The 19,418-nt window shown below is 42.5% G+C and overlaps 1 protein-coding gene across 2 annotated transcripts in view; it reads left to right on the top strand.

The window, feature by feature from the left end:
- FAM20C (FAM20C golgi associated secretory pathway kinase) overlaps window positions 1-19,418 on the top strand; it is a 59,143-nt gene that overhangs the window by 1,845 nt on the left and 37,880 nt on the right. The window contains exons 2-4 of one of the 2 annotated variants that reach the window (XM_057416804.1): window positions 1,708-1,880; window positions 10,814-10,892; window positions 17,525-17,617. In XM_057416804.1, the coding sequence (XP_057272787.1) occupies window positions 1,708-1,880; window positions 10,814-10,892; window positions 17,525-17,617 (345 nt within the window). The remainder of the gene's footprint in view (window positions 1-1,707; window positions 1,881-10,813; window positions 10,893-17,524; window positions 17,618-19,418) is intronic. The other variant, XM_057416805.1, reaches the window with a different exon arrangement.

Genomic DNA, 19,418 nt, shown 5'->3' with positions numbered 1-19,418 from the left:
CAAAGGGTCTCTGGGTGGACGGTGTGGAAACGTGGCGCGGCGCTTCCCCGGGTCGCTGCCTTCCCGCTTATAACGTAGGGTTTCACCGGGCGGTCAGGAGAATGGATGTAATAGCTGGTTTGGAGCGAGCAGAGGGTTGAACTGGACGATTCGGTGTCACCGGCTAAAAAGGGGGCTTGTACACAGGCGTGACCAGTTGTGCTTCTCGGAAAAAGAAATAAAACAAAGCCCAAAAGCCATGAAATACAGAATAATCACAGGAACAGGCTGGGGTGACGAGGCTGAAGGGTCTGTGTGCCCCAGCTGTAGCCAGAGGCAGATGTTAGCAGTAAAAAGTAGAAGGAGGAGTGAGCCTCCTCTCCAGCACCTTCCTGGTCTCCCAGCAGTGGGACCAGGCAGTAACACATGAACTTCCTTCAAAATCAAGGTCTGGTATCACAAAGGCATTTATCCTGGCAGGTATTTCTGCCTTCGGGGTCTGATCCGTGCTCCATTTTTCATTCTCAATTAATTCCCAGTCCTAGCACCTCTTCTGCTTTCCAGCCTTCAAAGCAGTTGGTTGCCTCTGTGAATACTATGCCCTGTTGGCTAGTAAGAAATGCTGAGAAATTTCAGTGACTGAAAAATCAAAAGGGTTGTCTAATACAACAGCACCCTCTTCCAAACACACTGACACTGTGATGTTTAAACAGCTGCATTGTACCGTGCAAAAGCTCTGTCAAGCCGCAGAGCAGCCAATGTGAGAGGAGAAGTATTTCTGATTTCTGCCCCATGAGCATGTGAATTGTCCAGGCCCCTTCCATCTAATAAAAAAAAAAACAACTTGGCTGTGAAGTGGAATAGCCTGAAAAGTTCTGGTTTATCTGAGAGGGAAAATAAAAAGTCGTAATTATATGAACATATGGAGATGACTAAAACCATGCAGGACTTACGGATTGAAGATATGTGATGGTTTATGCGGTAGGTGGAGAGTGAAACTATCACTGATGTCCACAATGCAGCTGCCTCTTGTACATATTTTCCTTGGTGGCTGCAGCCAAAGTTCACAGAACTAACATGAAGTTTAGGAGTTAAAAGCCACTTTAACAGTCATTTTCTGTAACAGTATCCTACTGCTAGGGAAGGGGCAAAACCATCCAGAGTTATTCTTTAGTAAGCAGTTTGGAATGATCCAGTTTCTTCTCATTCTTTCTATTTAGAAAAAGAGGAGAGAGTGGGAGCATTTGGTACAACAGGTCAGCTTACTGCTGCGCTCTCCGTTTCGACCCAGGTCCCTGTTAAACAAAGGTTCAGGGTGATGCTGTCCTTTGAGTCAAAGTTGTAAAAGATACGTGCAATGTAATAAAACCTAAAGATGATACAAATCTTGCAGCTCTGTGTTTCTGCTATATAAGGGCCTCTGCTAACGCTCAGTGATGTCACTCTGAGTTTAGCTCGTGACTTTCATGGGCTTTAAATCAGGCATGATGAGTGGAAGTGAAAACCCATCTCCCATTTAGCCCCAGGTGGGAACAGGCTCCTGGTGTGCTGCCGGCACAGGGACAACCTGGGGGCTTCTCGCCTCACTGTAGTGCTTTGCCTTTCCAGGTTGTCACATTTTGAAGCCCTGTTTCTTGATGCCTGTTACAAACTGTAACATTATTTCTTTCTCCTCATTTTTATTGTGTTGTTCTTTATGATTTTTTTATTTATTTTTTTTGGTGGTAGGCAAAATGAAGATCATGAAGAATTTTTGCCAACTGGAGAAACCTCCATAGACTCCTACCCAAACTGGTTAAAATTCCACATTGGCATTAATCGGTACGAGTTGTATTCCAGACATAATCCTGCAATTGAGGCTTTACTGCAAGACCTGGTCTCCCAAAAGATAACCAGTGTTGGTATGTTCATATATACATATATATATATAATTTTTTTTTACCATTATTTGCTCATTGTTCAGGATCTCATTGCTGTTTGAATATTAATATTTTGCATGGCTTCTCTCCGGCATGCCTACAGCATTGCTTCCCGACTTCCGTGCTCATTTTCCCTGTTGAACATAAAGAGATATTGCCATCTCTATATTACCTGAATAATTGCAAAGTCTGCCAGCGAGGCAAACCCCATTCATTTTGGAGATATTTTAGACACGATCACACTGAAAGTGCCCAATTTGGTTATTTAAAATAAATAGGGTCATAAAAAAAAGATGGCAAAAAGCAGGTAGCATCGTGCAGGAGCTAGGCCGGTATTATTGGCTGATTTTTATTTAAAAGGCTGTGTCTGGCAGCACTCCTCTTCCCAAGGAAGGAGCAAGGCAGCTGACCTGCAGCCCTGCAGCGATGGCTGCAGGAGCATCCAGGACCGCGGGGCTCTGCGGCTCAGCAGAGCTGCAGCTTCCCCAGGCATCGTGCAGGGAGCTCCAGCCTCCCGCTGAGCAGAGTTCAGCTCTGTTTATTCTGCTTGTAGATCCACAACAGGGAAGTGCCCATGTCAACCTTTGGCTCTGGTTAAACAAGGTGACACAGTTCGGGGCTTTTCTCCAGGGCTGGTTAATGACAATGTGTCTTTCCTTGAATTTAGCTGCGTAGATGCGCAGGGAAAAAATAAACTCAACCCCAAATGAAAGCTCTGGGACACTAAACAAATGCACAGCCAGTGGTTTCCAGAGGTGGAGAGCTGTAGCACATGCAGTGGTTTCCGTTGACCGTGCAGAAAATGAAGTTACTTGTGCTGACCACAAAGTCTGTTTCGGAGGGATGAAATAGCATGAGCTCTGGAAAAGTGCTGGTGGTGTGTTGGCACCAGGGGATGAGGTCAGCAGGTCTTTAACCCTGCAAGGCAAAAATTCCCCTGGCTTCAGCAGGAAATGGCTTGGGCAAGAATAGGACGAGCAGCCCTAAGGTTTACATTTTTCTTTGTGTGAATCACAGCAGCTGCTGAGCAGGGAGCTCCTGGGTCATCAAGAGTGGGCTTATTTAGCTGATGTGGATGGAGTAGGTATGAAACACAGGATGCCACAGGAGAGCTTTGCCTCCGTGAATTGAGCTGCCCGGTGGCTGTACTCAGCACACAGCTCTGCTCTGAGCTCTGCTGGGACAGGATTTGGAGTAGAGCAGTTTGTGGTACACAGGTGCTATCTCTCATGTTGGATTCAAGGGACACCTAGTTTATGAAAGATGACAAACACAGGCTCAATTATTAACCTGTGATGGGTTTTCTGTCCCCAAAACTCTGGATTGGAGTGATTCATTAAGGAGCTCAGGTTTGACAAGCCAGGTATTTCCCCTCTTGTAGCTCAGATCTGACACTGTAGGTAGCAGCAGACTTTGCCCATGCTTCTCTGGCCTGTGCTGGAGGGTAACAAGGGCACTGGTGATTTTCTCCTTGACATGAGCCCTTTCTTGACCTCTTCCCTCAATACAACTGATTTCTGGAATATTAGTGACATGTGAGAATGGAGATTGAGCCAGTGCTTGGTAATACATGAGTTAACATTGATCTTCAAGCGCATCCATGGAGGAAGAAAAGATGCAGGCTGTACCCTTACCCATCCCCTGAAGGCAGCAGCAGTGTCCCAGGCAGTGACCAGCCTGTCCCCAGCTCTGGGCAGAGGTGATGCTCAGCCAAACCATCTCCTGTCTAATCTATTGAGGTTTACACAAAATGCATTAACCACAGTAATGTTTTGTACTGCATGGGTGCTAAGAGTATAGATCTCTATTTACCTCTTCAACACTTCAGTGTTCAGCCGTGTTGTCTATGCAGGAGGAGAGCAGTGTTTGCAGCACACTTGGCAGCGTTTGAGCCATGAAGTCTGTCACTTCTGCAGAGCAGTGGGATGCTAAGGTTATGTAGGGACATAGGAGGTGGTGGCAGAAAAAGGGAGGTAGGAATGAAAAATAATAGTTTAGTACTCACTCTTCACTTGATCTTCACTTATGCTTTCGGGCATGTTGCTTAACCTCTGTATGCTTCAGTTAACCTAGCAGAAAATGGTTATCAAAAAAATAGGAGTGAAGTCGTGACCCTGGTGACGTAAGTGGAAGCTTTGCCATTTGCTTCCCTGGGGCCATGACTTCACTAATGTGTCGTATAGATGTGTCATGAGGTTTCCATTAATTATGATTTTGATAGAGCTTTCAGATCAGCGGGGAGAAAGGGCTATGGGACCACAGAGGAAGATTTATGGTTGGCTTTTAGTGATTTCCTGTGGGATTGTCTCTCTGTTAATGTTTGAAGAAGGCTCTTCAGAACATGATAGGGCCTCTTATGCTCATAAGAAAAGCACAGAGAAATGGTTTCTATCAATGATTCAGTATAATTTCCATAAACTAAAACATGAGGCACATTTGTTATTGGTATTGGTCATTGTGGGAACTGACAGGGAATTATTTCTACACATCAATCCCAGTCTAAAATCAAGTATATGGAAATGAAAGGGGACTTTTGCCAATGTAGAATACCAGTATCTGAATTTTGCTGGTAGGTAGCATCTGCTTCTTGCCCCTGTGGGGATTTAGGAGCTTTGTCAGGTTTCAAAGCAAGAAAGAGCATTTTGTGAATACACTATCCTTTTTTTTTGTTTGTTTTTATTACACAGTGCAGCATCTTTTATGTGGCAAATTCTTTGGGTGTTTAAAAGTACATGTTTTAAAATAATACTTGCCAGTTTTCAGCTTTACTGCAGAGCAGCAGCAGGGATTCAAAAGTGTGTAAGCTGATTAATGGAGAGTAATATATCTGACCAAAGGACATTTATAGAGTTGTTCCATTCTTTTGCATATTCCTGCATATCTTTTAATTTTTTTCCTTTTTTTTTTGTTATAGTCAATTTTTATTGTTTTGCAGTTTTTATTTTTTTAAGGCAGCTGTGAAGATGCCAGGTTAGAAGTATAAAATAAATGGAAACCTTCATAAATGCCCAATCTTCAGGCTTCTTTTTTCAAGCAGGGCAATTAAATATAGAGGCTTACATGTATTAGATGAGGTAGGATATTGCTATATCCAGTTTCTTTCCAGTGTCCAGATTTGCCTTGGCTCTAATAAAATTAGGTGATTTGCTGTGTGAGTTCTTGATACCTATAGTAATTAGATCCAATCTGCCGCTAAACAGCTTTCTTAGCCATGTTGTCATTTCTCTGGTCAGCTTACATTATTTATGGAGGAGAGTGGTGACCAGATTGATCCCCTGCCATCTATTAGAACTGCTCACATAACTCTGTAACATGCAGTGTTATTTTAAAATGAAAACGGTGACAGAAGCAATTCCCAAGAGCAGGGAGCGCCAAGGTGACATTTTCTTGATGTTAAAGTTTAAATGGAACAAATCCGTGGATGGGAAGGAGCATCACATTCAGCTCCCACAGTGACACCTACAGCTGGCCTTGAAAAGGACAGGGTTACCCAGAGCTTTGAAGCTGAGGATGTGTTCTGTGCCCTGCATCGATATATATATTTCGTATTCATTTTATTCAGCATAAAAGGGATAGCTCTTAATTTGATTTAATTCACTGAAAATTTCCTCTTGCCAGAAATAGGAGCCTAGAGAGAATTGGTTTTTCGTTGAGCACTGAAACACAGTTTTCAGAAGAAGCACACGGACAGGCAATTACATACTTCCTTTGCCTTTCATAACTGTTTATTGCATGCATAAATAACCACAGTTAGCTATTTTCTTGCATATTTACAAGACGTCCATGCATAATTGTGGTAGCACTGTCAGCAGTTTAACAACAAATATGGCATGGTGCATTGTAGAGACAGTGTGGTCTTGATCTTGATTGTACTGATGTCCAGAGGAGCTGTGTTGTGGGATTGCCTGTGAGCAGAATAGATTTTTGTAATTCCTGTGTTTAGTTGGGTTTGGGTTTTTTTTGATTCTTTAAATTCCCTGGTTGGTAGGGTTTGGAAACATTACCTGACTGAGTTAATTTCTGAACCTGCAATGCCTTCAGTTTGTACAAGCAGTGATTAGAAAGCAAGCATGCAAAATTACTCACACAGTGAATAAATGCTGCAATTAACTGAGGTGGACTCTGCTTCAAGTCAGGGGAAAAAAAAAAAGACAAGATGCTTAACATTGAATGTAAATTCTGGTGCTAAACGAAATTATTAAAATCTCAGCCAAAGGAAGAGAAAAAATGCTGTTGAGAACATGTGAAAAACATAATTAAATGTAGCGCCATTGATTTACTTTATAAGAAAACAACGAATCTGCCAAGAGTCAACAGATTGATTTAATGTACAATTCCAGATGAAAGGAGGGACTTAACATGTACATCAAAGCCTCTGAATGATTTCACAGATCTCTTCCCCTCTACAAGTCTTTTACTGTCTTGACTAAACCAAGAAAGGCCTTTAAAAACAAGTTAGCAGAATTGGCTCAGCAAGAACAAATTAAGAGATGATGAGGGATTGAATTTGTTCTGAGATCTGTTTTTTACGGTGTGTACAGGGCCATGTCTCTAGCCTGGGGCAGAATATTACTTTTTAAAGCCAACCAGCACATTTACATTAAATTTAAGCTTGGGCTATAAATAGGAATCCAAAATGGATCTGTATGTCCTCTGTTTCAGATGTTAACTGCATCCCAGGCTTCAACTGGATCTCCCTTCTCAGGCATTAGTGTTGGATAATTAAATACATTTTAAGAAGTCTGTGGATCCTGACTAGGGTCAGAAGTCCTGTTGGGACTCTTGCTCTCCATCAGAAGACCATAAGGTCTGGACAAGCCAGTATCATGAAGCAAAGGAGGAGCTCGAAAGCCAGATCAGTTTAAATTACAGATCCTTTTGGGTCAAATCCATTTGGGCAACATTGTGCCTCTGCTAGGAGTTAGTATCAGATGCTAGCTAGAACCACTAGCATACAGTTATAAGAAGATGATTTGGAAATGATATACTGTGCATGTTTTATACTGGATGGTATCTGTGGATCAGGAAGGGAATTTGGGTTTTGTATGGGTGGGGAGACAAGGTGGGGAAGCAGCAGACATGGCATGTGGCTGTGAGAACTGCCACATGATTTACAGATGTAAATGGAGTGGGGATTTTTGGAGGCTTGATTCAAAGTCCGTCAGAGAAAGCAGAAGTAATATCACCAGTTTCACTAGTCTTGTACAAGACTCTAATCCCACAGATACTCAAGCTAAAAAGCTATCTTGGAATATTTTGCAAAGCCTCCTAAAATTAGGAAGATTTCTCATCATATCTGGAAGCTCTTGCCCTGGGTTAACAGGAAGGGTTAATGCTGCTTTCCATTTCCTTCTACCTTGGGAGGCAAAAGAGAGACTTGAGATAACCTGAAGATAAAAAGCAATGATGGTATTGGGATTTGTTTTTAACACTGTGCCAGTATGTCCAGCAGCGGTATGAGACTTGATTTGAGGTACCTGCTGTGAGCTACTAGGTTTATAAAGTCTTTTACAGAGCTATTCATGACCTGTGATGTTAAAGTGTATTCAGAAACCTTAAAGTGAATTCAGAGTGTGACTAGCAGTTCCCTTGGAGTCAGTACAGCTTCACATTGCAAGGCCTCCTTAAAAATACCTCAGCCTGCCAATCATAGTTGTGGCATTTCTTGGATGATTGTATATGCTGCTTCTGGGTTTTATGAATTCTTCAGAAGTGTTCCTGTGGGCAGTAGGGGAAGGCACAAGAGCATCTCCACGTGAGCAAACAGTGTTTGGGAATAAGCTCCTGGAGGACAACGGGGCTTCCGCTGTTCAGCCATAATGGTTTAACTGAGGTCTGAGAAGGAAAGGGAGTTACTGAAGGAATAATACAGCTTAGAAAATGAGAGGGAAGCCAACATGCAGATGTAACACTAAATTAGGACAAGGGAAATAATCTGACCTAGAGGTCTGAGCAAATCATCTTCAATGAGATCTGCTCTTTTCTGACACTGCCACCCCCAAGATTTAGGCAACTCCCAAAGTCAGTTTAGTTTAGAGGTGCATGAAGGGTTGTGTTGAGCTCAGAAGGACTGTCTTAGATGAGGAGATTGCAGGGATTACAATGTTAGGCTTTAACTGGTCTGGACTTGGAGGGTGGCTTTGAATCATCTGCAGCCTGGCCAGCAGTTCTGCGACACTGAGTGAGCAGCCAGAGTGGGAATATCTGTGTGCGAATCCAGATGATGTGGGGAGAAGCCAACATGGACCTCTGGCACGGGTTGTTGCTCACGATGCCTGCCGTAAGGTGTGATGGAACACCATTCCCACCAATGTCATCCTCTGTTTCGGGGAGGTCCAAAGTTTACCCCTAGCAGCAGCAGAGGGACAACTTGCCAGCAAAACTTGTGTTTGGTCAAGGCTACTATTGCAACCAATTAAGGCAATAATACAGTAAGATGAATCTAAAAAGACCATGCTTTTTAGATGCTTTTGTCTTACTTCAGCATAATTCCTTCTGTCAGGAAACCAGGCTTTTGTGAAGAACTATTCTGAATTGTTAATCTTCACACATTTCCCTGCTTGGTGATGACACACTGGTGGTTGAGTTCATCTGCTAATGAAATCCTCTGTTGAATGGCTTCAGTTTTCTGAGAAACAAGTCTCTTAGTGTATCTGAAACTTTGTGCTTACAAAAGGGCATGCTGGAACATCCTTTCTTCTTGGCATTGCTGTGATTTCCCAAAAGCTTGGCTTCACAGGCATGCCCCAAAATAGGCTCTATCTTTGCATTTTCTCTCACGGGTTTACAGGATCTTTGGTGTATTTTGGACATACATGTCTCTCAGAGGAGATGGGGCCAGTCTCCAAGCCCCAAGCTCCTCAAAATTGAGTGAAAAAGGATAAATTGCATCATTTTTAGAGAAAAAACAGTCTTCAGTTGGTGTGAGCAATTGTCCTGGGTTCAGCAGCTGTGTTGAGGTCGATGGGATGGAGAGAGTTGTATCTGACAGACAGGAGGCAATTCTGCCCTTTGATTCTGAGGCTGATATTACTGACCTATTTGGAGATAGCCCATGCAAACAGCAGTGCATGGTTGTGCCTTAAAAGAGTTGGGCAAGTTGTACCTTCAGCAGAGGCTGGGCCAGGAAGGTGGTGGGGGATCTCCTAGGCAGGACCATGTGTCCCTGCAGGCATGAGGCAAGGGCAGCTCCAGCTCCTTGGTTGCTGTCCAGACTAACCAGGAGTGTTTCCAGGGTGCATAGCTGGGCTGTGATGGTCCACATGTACATTTGTGGGGGGAGGATTGCTGCTTCTCAAAGCCTGGGCTGAAGGCCTATGCTCCTTCTTCCCTCAGGTGCATATCAACTGACCTGCTCTGCACAAGAGAGGGAGTTTAATATGTGAAAGCCATGTTCTGCTTTACCTGTTCAGTGCAAACTATTTAATGCCCTTTAATTTCTAATTATTTATTTGTTCCTTTGGGATAAAGTGGAAATGCAAGAGAAGGCTGGGATCAGCAAAACAGCAAGGCAGGAGGGATTTTATTCTAGGAAAAGTATAATTACACTCACCAGATTTACATAGCATTTTCTTGCAGAAATATAGATTACAAGTGCTGAAAGGGAGATGATGACCTATCAGTAATAAGGCACAGAGATGAGTAATTAAAAAGATGTGCAGCTAATAGCATTGGTTAGAGACAAAAATGTACAAGCTATATAGGTACAACAAGGGCAGCTTTAACATAAAACTTGCAGAGCAAGGTAACTTGACATTTATGTTATTCTCCAGTTGACATGGGTTTTGTCAGAACTGTAGAGAAAGGGCTTAATTATCTGATAATTCTTAGGAAGCATTTTTAAAGGACTAACTCATCCACACAGACACAACTGCCGTGGCCTGCCTATCTGAACACAGAAGTGAATAAAGGAGACAGGGTATAGGTCATTTCATTTATTCAGAGCAGTTTTGATTGAGTAGAAAAGCAGCTAGTTTGCCAAAGTATATATTTATCTTTTTAAAGTAGCCTTAGAATTAAGTAAAATGCATTTTTATGAGTTCTTACATTAAAAAAAAACCCTCTCTCCGACTTTAGAAACACCATGATCTGTCTGTTAACATGATACTGTCCAAATAGTTCAAACTGATTTGAATAAATGTCAGTCTTAAATTCCCATTAGCTGTCAGCTGGGAAGTGAGCGTATTTAATGTTTGAGCAAAGATGGCCCTTGGTGTGCAGTGTGGACCTCAGTCCTTGCTACCTCCACATGTCCTGTCCTACCCTCCCAGCAGAGCCAGCAACCTGCTCTGCACAGCTCTGCTTTCAAGTATGAACTACCCTGGGATCCCATGAAGCTACCGGATGGGCTTGGATACATACCCATTGTGCATAGAGGAGATGAATTTACACACCTCTACTACTCAGCAGCAGTTATTAAAATCGCAGCAGAGATCAGAGATTGTTGTAGTATCTGCTCGTACTGTTAAGGAAGGAGGTGTCTGCTGAGCATTGGACTGTACATCCCAGCTGCAGTTGTCTTCAGTAGCATCCTATCGCCTTTCCCAATGTGGGTCCCTTGTTGAAAGGAATTCCAAAAGCGATTGAACATGGAGAAAACAAGACTCCCATGGCTGTTCCTATACGTGCTGTTCAGTTAAGGTGCTTACAGAGCCCAGAGTGGCCAACTGAAGAAGACAAAGACATGTCGGGAAGTACAATCCATTTTTAGTCCTGGTTGGCAGCTCAAAGCCCTCCCCTGTACTCTGCCCCTGCTGAATAATCTGTTGCCCAGTTAGGATTACTCTGTTTGGTGCTCAGATACTGCAGTGCTGAATCTAATACAGAGAAAAAGAGACATGGTTTTATTTCAAGGAAGCTGAATGTAAGTAGATCCACATGTAGCATTTTAAAGGGGTTTTGTTTTTTTCCCACAGCAATGAAATCAGGAGGCACCCAGCTGAAGCTGATCATGACGTTCCAGAACTATGGACAAGCATTGTTCAAACCAATGAAGTAAGTAAAAAAAGTCTGTGTTGTAAAGTGAAATGGTGTTGGAATAGTCTGTTGCTGTTTTCTAAGTCATTGAAAGTTTGTTGTAGTATCTCTCGAGGTTAATGTGTTGAGTTCCCTAGGCTTGCTGCTAAGTGCAGAGCTTCAGGGTCTATTGAAACCTTGCCCTGCTAGACTGGTCTTTGGAAGAGATACTGAGAAAGCTTCAGATACATTACAGTCTTCTCAGGAATGTTATTCACTCTGATCTCTGTCAAATCTTCCATCATAAATACAGGATGTTTTCAGCATTTCTATTTTATATAAACTTACTCTGCAGATCTGAGCTTTATCTAGTGTCAGTGCTCCTCTGGAATATGGCCAGATGAGAGAGATGGCTCAGAGCAGCTTTGAGAGAGCTAAATAGTATTTGTCTGATAAATTATAGTTTAATCCGTTGATTTATTGTTGTTTGTATTAAAGGATTGTATTAGTCATTTGGCTGTGGCTCTGCTGACTCTGCGAAAATGAGTTTATCTGAGAGTGGTACTGCAAGGTAATGAATCTAGAAAGAAAGGGAAGGACTAGGATGATACAGCCTTGATTTGTGCCTGCCCAGATCCCATTGAGATGAGAGAAGTTATTGAGATACAAAGCAGATGTAAATGAGTTCTGAATCCTGACCTGTGTGTTTGTGTTGTAATAAGGAAAATGACTCTCTGCTTATTGTAGAGGGTTTAGTAAAGACACTTGGGGCTGCAAGATGTTTAATGAAGCTACTCAGTATCTGTGTCGAGGGTAGCACTGGAGTAATAAATTAATTTCCTTCCTTTGTTCCCACTGTAGGGAAGTTCAGTTAATTTCCTCTAAGGTGGTCCATGAAAGACTAAAGTAACTGAGAACGAGTGATTTGGAATATGTGTTGGCACTGTGTTGTAGCTATTGAGGGGATACAGCTGCTGGTTGGAGACTGAGAAATTCCGTGTTTCACTATAGATTTTGCTATAGACTGACCTCAGACAAATACAGACTTGACTTGATCTTATTTGACTGCCAGAACAGTCAAAGAATTGGTCTCACTTTCCTTCAACCCAAGTTTGAGTAGGACCCCTCCCTATGTGCATTCATCCTGGGAATAGCAAGGAAATCCCATGAACTTCCAGGCATTGCAAGACGTTGTTGCAAAGGCCAAATGCCTTTGTGCTATTTCCCAAATTGCACACAAATTTCTCCATGTTTCCAGTGGATCGGTGATTGCCTGGGAGAGGTCAGAGGAAGCACAGATAATACTGATGAGTCAGGAAGGAGGTATCAGAGCACCTACTCCAACATCTCTCTCTGCCCTCTCCTCAAATGTTGAGATCATCAGATCACCAATGAATGGGTCCATCCCCTATGTCTGCAAATTTGATGTGTATAGGCACAATTCTTAATTGTGTCTTATCCCACGTGCAGAATAAAGAACCATGTGGGTTAAAACAGCCTTTAAGTATTCAGCAGAATTGTGGTTGTGCTGTTGGCTTTTTACGTAGTGTGTGATTTGTTTTTTGCTCAGATGCAGATAACCTCAGTCTTTGTCACTGGTATGACACTGTAATTCTGCAAATGCTAATGAGGTCAAATAAAAAGTTTACCGTTTCTACTGTGCTATACACAGCCTCAGCAAGATGATGGATGATTATAGAGGTACAGCCACGTTCCTGAGTAGAAGCAGTTACTACCATCCACTAGAACAATAACAGAAATTGATGATGTCTTAATCATTCCCTTTAGTTGATTTGAAGGGCAGCAACACCCTGTTTTCTCACTGCTCTTTGCATTAGATATACCACTGGAAAAAGCAGCGTTAGAGCACTCAGCAGCTGTGTTGCCAGTCACCACACCTTACAGTATCAATGGTGCTGCATTTGTGTGGAGCATCCCTGAACACATTAGTGATTTTGAATAAGGATGTTTGCAAGCACTTGTCTTCGTTCTGATTAACAGTGAAAAAGGAGCCAGATGCTTGGCTAGCATAAATCTTTCTAGGTCCTTTGGCATATGCTCCCATTGGCTTCATTCTCCAGCTTATGGACTGTTGTTGATGAAGTTCTTCGAGAGGTTTGCAGCATCATTTCTTTGTACAGAAATAAGCAGCCTAGAAATAAAATAAAAAAATAAAATCAGGTTTTAAAGCTATGAGACTTCTTATTACAGGACCTTCTTCAGGCCTAGATACCTTTCAGGCTGTTTCTGGTGATCCCTCTTTACTGCAGGGTATCCTTCTGATCCAAGCTTAAAGCTGGGTGTGTCTTCCCAGGACAGGGGGCTATTGGGAGCTCACAGAGCAGGGACAGCCATTTCTGGTAGTGTGAAGGGCATTTCTACATAGCTTAGCTTGAGGACCATAAAATACAATGCTGGCAGCTTGCTTCAGGTAAGCTCATTGAAGGAAGCTCTTGGTGGATAGTCAGGATGTTTCCATTTGATGTATCCTATGTATTCCATATGTGTTACTGTGTTATCAGATCTGTGGCTTTTCAAAGCAGCAGAAATAATGCTTTTTTTTTCTCCCGAGATGATAAATCTCATCATACAAGCACCCTTCTTCATGAACCCCAGATAATGCAACCATTAAATAGTACTGGGTGTCCATCTGCAAATAAAAAGTGGGGCCTCAGTTTACCTTGTAGTGCTGGAGGGAGCAATATGAGTTGCATCTATGTTAAACTGAGCCACTGTTGCTTTTAGAAAGTATTGTTAGCATCAGTAGGATTTCAGGCCTGATCCCAAGGAAAATTGGTAATCGGGAGATTCCCTCCCACCTGGGATGTGAAATTCTGAAAGCTGAATGGTGTGAGGTGCATGTAGAATAGTGCGTAGACATGAGGCCAGTCTCTGCTTGGTTGTGATTCATTTGCACTACCTGGAAAGCTGGTTTTGTTATAGATAACTGTACTCAGCATTTTCCAAACTGAATTAATACCAGTTCGAACAGGATTGTGGCAAATAGGGGAGACAATGAAAACCCTTCCCTGATACAGCTGGGCATCTGCTAGTGGAAGGGCAGGTTTCCATACCTTTGGCAGTGACTTCTGCAGGGCAGTCACAGCAAAATGTACTCTCTGGCAAATAGCTTGAAACCCTGCAGAACTCATCTTACTTGCTCTGCCCTTTCCCAGCCTCCCAATTCCACACTGAATTTATCCAGGAAGTAAGCCAGCTCCACAAAGGCCCAGGCAGGATTTGGAAATGGGGAAACCAGAATCTGCCTTTGGCACATTTTGTGCTCAGTGTTTGACATTAACTGACAACTCTTCATCTGGTCATTGATTCAGGCTGGTGGAGTAACGGGAGGAGGGATACTTAACAGTCAGGGAAATGCGATAGTGGTAAATAAAGCCTGATCAGCTGCAATTATTTTATTTATTCGTGGCTCTGCATCTTCATTCCTGAAATAATTGCCCAGAAAGTATTGCAGAGGAAGCCAAATCTATTTATAAAGCCTATGGCCCAGCGTAGATTCCTTTGCTAATTCTAAATGCATCATAGAAAAAGCGTGTATTTGCTAAAACTCCAGGGAAGATTTAATGTACTTGCAATGTATCTTACAGTTAATGTGTAGTTTTATTTAGCTCATAACAGTTCAATCATACAAAATTATTACCATATGGGACAGGAAAAAAATAGCAACCTCCCCTTCTCCCATGATTAGTGTGTCTAACTGTACTAATATTATACAGCATAATAAAATTTATTTACATGATCACTGATATCTGCAGCTGCAGCTTTGTATATGATTTATCAGGTAGGGATAGTGTAGAGCCATAAATTCCAAAGGGTTTTGGCTTATTTGTCTAAAAGGAACATGTGCTTTATATTTTTATTTGGTTTCCCTTTGTTTCTGCTAGCTGGTGGAGTTAAACAGCTGGCTCAGCAACAAAACCAACACACTGTTTTTTAACTCCCAAGGCTTTATTCTTGAAGGGACAAACTCTGCTCCAGCAGAGTCAGTGTTAGGATTCCTATTGTATATGCTGGTGCCAGGATTTTGAGAGAGGTTTTTTACAGTTCCTTATGGAAAAGCCAAATAGGATCAAATAGAAAATGATACCTTGCTATTGGGGTTGTGAGAAAAGTGTCCTGTGGTCTGTGTTTAAGAATGACATCTCTCATTCCCAGTTTCATAGACTGCCTTGTAGAAATGTGTAGGAAGGATATTGAGGTTTATTTGTTCAATTCAAAGAAATAATACTGTATCCAGTGAACTCACTTTGGACTGAAACAGGTAAAAGCCAGTTCTGTTCCAGCTTTAGATTTTGCTTGGTATTTTTAACATCACTTTTCTTTTCTTCTGCTTCTACAAGTCACACTGCAGGATTGCTAAAAGCCACATGGCTGTTTCTTTCAGTAGCTGAAGTTTGTGGTCTTAATTAGCAGCAGAGTGGTATCAGGACAGAAGAGGCTTTTGGGGTCATGGAATCTAGCCTCCTTGAATCACAGCCAATCATCCCATGAAACCCCAGTGCCAGCCACAAAATAAGCTGGAAGTCATGGTCTAGTGGAAAGCTAGTGCTCTACAGAAGTGAACCAAGCACACTCACTGTTCAGCTTCTGTAACATTCCTATAGCATATCTGTTGGCTGAAGGCAAAGGTGCTCTTAGCTGGGCTGAAATCTAGCAGTCAAGGTCATGGGGAAGATAATATTTTTGTTTGCATTGGCAAAGCACAGCTCTTTATTGGCTTTTAAATGTCATAGCGACAAAGGATTAGCAACGTTCTTTGAGTTTCTCTTTGATTTCCTTTTAGGATTGCTCAACAAATAATGCATTTTTTGATTGGGACATTAAAAGGCCAAACAATCCCTGTAATACAAACAGCTGTTAATCGCTTTCATTTCCTACAGTTATATTCCCTTTCCAAAGCTGCAGTGTGACTGTTGTACCTGTGAAATGCAGCCTCCAGGCCTGATTATCATATCAATTAGGTTGATGTAATTCTTCCGAATCGGTACCAAAGCTTCCAAATCAGAGGGCTTGGAATGAACTTCAGAATCAGGGCCACTGGAAGATTGCTTTCCTTATTACATTGCATATCATGCTGTTTTGAGGAAATACATTTTTTCAAACCTGTTGCATTTCAGCTGGCAGGCATCCAGTATAAACACACTGTTATAAGTCAACATAGCAATTAAATCAAATTGCAATGTTTTCTCTGAGCAGCTAGAGAACTGATATGCATCCAGTAGCTGCTATGCTAGAAGCCTTCCAGGATTAACACTTCAGCATGCTGGAATGTGCCATGCAAGACCTTACTGAGTAGTGGCTGGTCAAAGTACAAACCCAGCCGCTACGTTTTGTCACTTGGCTTAAGCCATGTTACTGTACCAGTCACTGGAGAACGCTGGTTATGTGCAAGGTGTGTTACTGGAGACCTAATGTTGAGACCTCATAGCAGCATTCCAGTATCTGAAGGGGGCCTACAAGGATGCTGGAGAGGGACTCTTCATTAGGGACTGTAGTGATAGGGGAGAGGATAGCAGGTTCCAATTTATACAGAGGAAGTTCAGATTAGATATAAGGAAGAAGTTCTTTACTGTGAGGGCGGTGAGGCACTGGAATGGATCGCCCAAAGAAGTAGTAAATGCTCCATTCCTGGCAGTGTTCAAGACCAGGTTGGATAGAGTCTTGGGTGACATGGTCTAGGGTGAGGCATCCCTGCCCATGGCAGGGGATTGGAACTAGATGATCTTAAGGTCCTTTCCAACCCCAACTATTCTATGATTCTCTGATTCTATGAATAAACTGGTAGGAAAGGTTAAAGCTGCTAATCCCAGCATTCAGTTTATATAGATGTATTTTAAAATTACAAGGAGTGCTGTCTCATTACATCATGAAGAAGAGATCATGTTTTTTTGCTGCTGGAAGTAATAATCAGTAATCAGATATTCTGTGGACCTCAACCCTGAGAATTCGGGCTTTTTAAGGGCATTCAAATCCTTACCTACCAAATCCCTGCTGAAATGTTTACCTGAGTGAGACTGACAGGCAGATTTGATTGTACTTACATCAGGAATAAGTCTGGAGTAAACTGGACGAATTATATCACTTGATATTTAAAGTACATGAGACCTGAATGTGCTCCTAAATAAGGACAGTAGAGGTTGCCATGTAGTATTTTAGCTCTTTAATTTTTGGTATATTATGCATGAACTGTGTTTCTCTTGCAACTAATCCTGTTCATCACATCAGTCTTCTTCAGTATTTCAATGCCAATTGTGTTTTAAGAGTCAGCAGTGCCTCTGGTCCAAATCTCATTTATGCAGATTGGAAAATTTGCAGTGACTTCAAGGAGAGCTGGATCAGGATTGAGGCTGACTGATGGCTCTGGACAGCAATGAAATCCAGTCTGTCTGTCACTGTGCACTGTGTTTTCCTTTGCCACAGCTCAGCAACTGCTGCCTAAAATAAATGATCAATCCCATCCAGCCCAGGAGCAATTTGTTCTCAAATTCTGAGAGCATGTTTATGAAATGTCCTGAGAGTCAAAGTCTGCAAAGTCCAGGTAGCTCAAAGGTTGTCCATTCCGATTAGGATTTGTAGGGATCTGTGGTAGCAGTGTTTCATCATGCTAGCAGCCAGGACAGGCAAAACAAACCTCTGTCCCTCTCTTTTAGTACCAGCTCAGTTGTGCAGTCTCAGGCCTGGGTTATCCCTGGAGCTGCAAAGAAACTGCTTGGAGCCAGGATGGAACAAAATGAGTCCCAGAGGTGAGGGGGAGCAGACCTTCTTTCGGCAAACCTGGGCTGTTTTGCTGGATATCACCATGTCCATGGGGTTCAGCCCGATCCCCCTTCCTGTCACTGGGAAGCTGCTATCCACCACTGCTGGTGGATTCTCCCCAAAGTCCTTCTCCCATGGCATCTTCAGCTCCTGACAGGGGAAGACTTCACTCTGCAGCTTACAGAAATGTCAGCCCCATGGTCTCTGTGAATAAGCCTTTTGCAAAAATAATTCAAGCCTTGCATTTGTTTTCAACTGATTTGGGGTTTCTCCAGCAGATGGTAATGCAATGCTCAACATGTGCTTTTGTTCTTGTCTTACACAGACACAAGTGGCCACAGATACTGACTGTACCTGCCCCTTATCACCATTTTAAGGGAGAGCTGAGTGGACAGTCGTATTTTACAGTAGTGAAGTGTCTCTGCTTGATTAGCTGCCTTTTATCTAAGTGCTTATATACTCTTGCTAATTAGTCTTTAGGAATAAAGACATGCTGCTGCTTATTCTTTTTTCTTTAAACTAGTTATTGCAGCAGCTAACAGGTTTTTTTACATGTTACCACAATGTGATAGGAAAGAAGCATCTTCAGTGTCTGATTTTAATGAAGCTACTTCTTCATTTTAATTGTCTGTGTACCAAGAAATGCAGTCCTGTGGCTTCATCTTTTACTCAGAGACCCAATTTCAGTTCCTCAGTTTCTTATTTAAAACATTTTACCCTGCATTGGCAGTGCAGAAAAGCAGCAAACGTTATCAAGGGAAGAGCTGGCCTGAAATGCATAACCTGTAATTTACTGCTAAGTAACAGGGCTTGGTACATGGGGGACTCGGTGTAGCAGTGAGGTTAGATGTCCTTAGTAAATCTAACCAAAAAAATATGCCCAAAATGTTTTCAGTGGGATATGCAGGCAACACTACCCTGAAATATTTCATGGCAATTTGCCTCCATTTCTCTACAATTTATAATCCTTAAACTAGGCTCAAGAGACTGAAATTCAGGGAGGGAAAACAATTTGTGCAAGACTCGTGGCGTAAACCAGAGGCTGAAGCTGTTTTCTCTCTGGAGCAGCACGTATGGCTTTATCCTGGAGATGAGTTGGGCTGTGCTCATATTCCCCCTTGGAAGCAGTTATTTTTAGATGTTTTATGGAGCTAAATTGCTCCCTCTCTGCTCCTGGTCTTATCTGACACAGGGATAGCTCTGGGGATCCCCACCGCTTTGGAGGAGGCAGACGGGGATTTGGCCACTTGCGCTGAGATTTGTTTGAAGTTTGTGCTCTTGTTACAAGAGCTCTCAACATTTCTGCAGGTTTCTTGAGTTAGGGCAGCTGGCAGTGGGAAAGGGCAGGAGCTAAGCAGCAGTCAGATGGATCTGATGAAATAAATAGCTAGGACCCACGTCCAGCTCTGCTGGAGGTCACTGGTTCAGGCGATGCAGCCCCATGGTCAGTGATGACGTGAAAGCAGGGTGGCTTTGGGAGAAACTCACAACTGGAGTAAGAGCATCTTGCAGGTTGAGACTGGAAGGTTTTGACAAAGCTGAGAGGCTTAAGAGTGCACACAGCGCACGTCCAAATTATGCTCTTGGCACAGTGCTGTTGGTGACTCACTCCTGTAAACAAACAAAACTGTGTGTTTGAAATAGGCGTAATACCTGTTAATAATATGGCTGTAGGACACACTGGGTATCTCTGGCTTTTTGTTTCTTCATTTACAGTGTCTGGCTCAATAGTGTTAGTACCTTTCTTGTTAACATTTTTCCACCCTCCTGCATGTGGGTAAATACAAG

This window comes from Pezoporus wallicus, unplaced genomic scaffold, assembly GCF_028554395.1.
Source record: "Pezoporus wallicus isolate ANWC-B61680 ecotype Strahan unplaced genomic scaffold, APGP_CSIRO_Pwel_v1 scaffold_7392, whole genome shotgun sequence".
Lineage (NCBI taxonomy): Eukaryota > Metazoa > Chordata > Aves > Psittaciformes > Psittacidae > Pezoporus > Pezoporus wallicus.
This window is presented reverse-complemented; position numbering and strand designations above follow the sequence as displayed.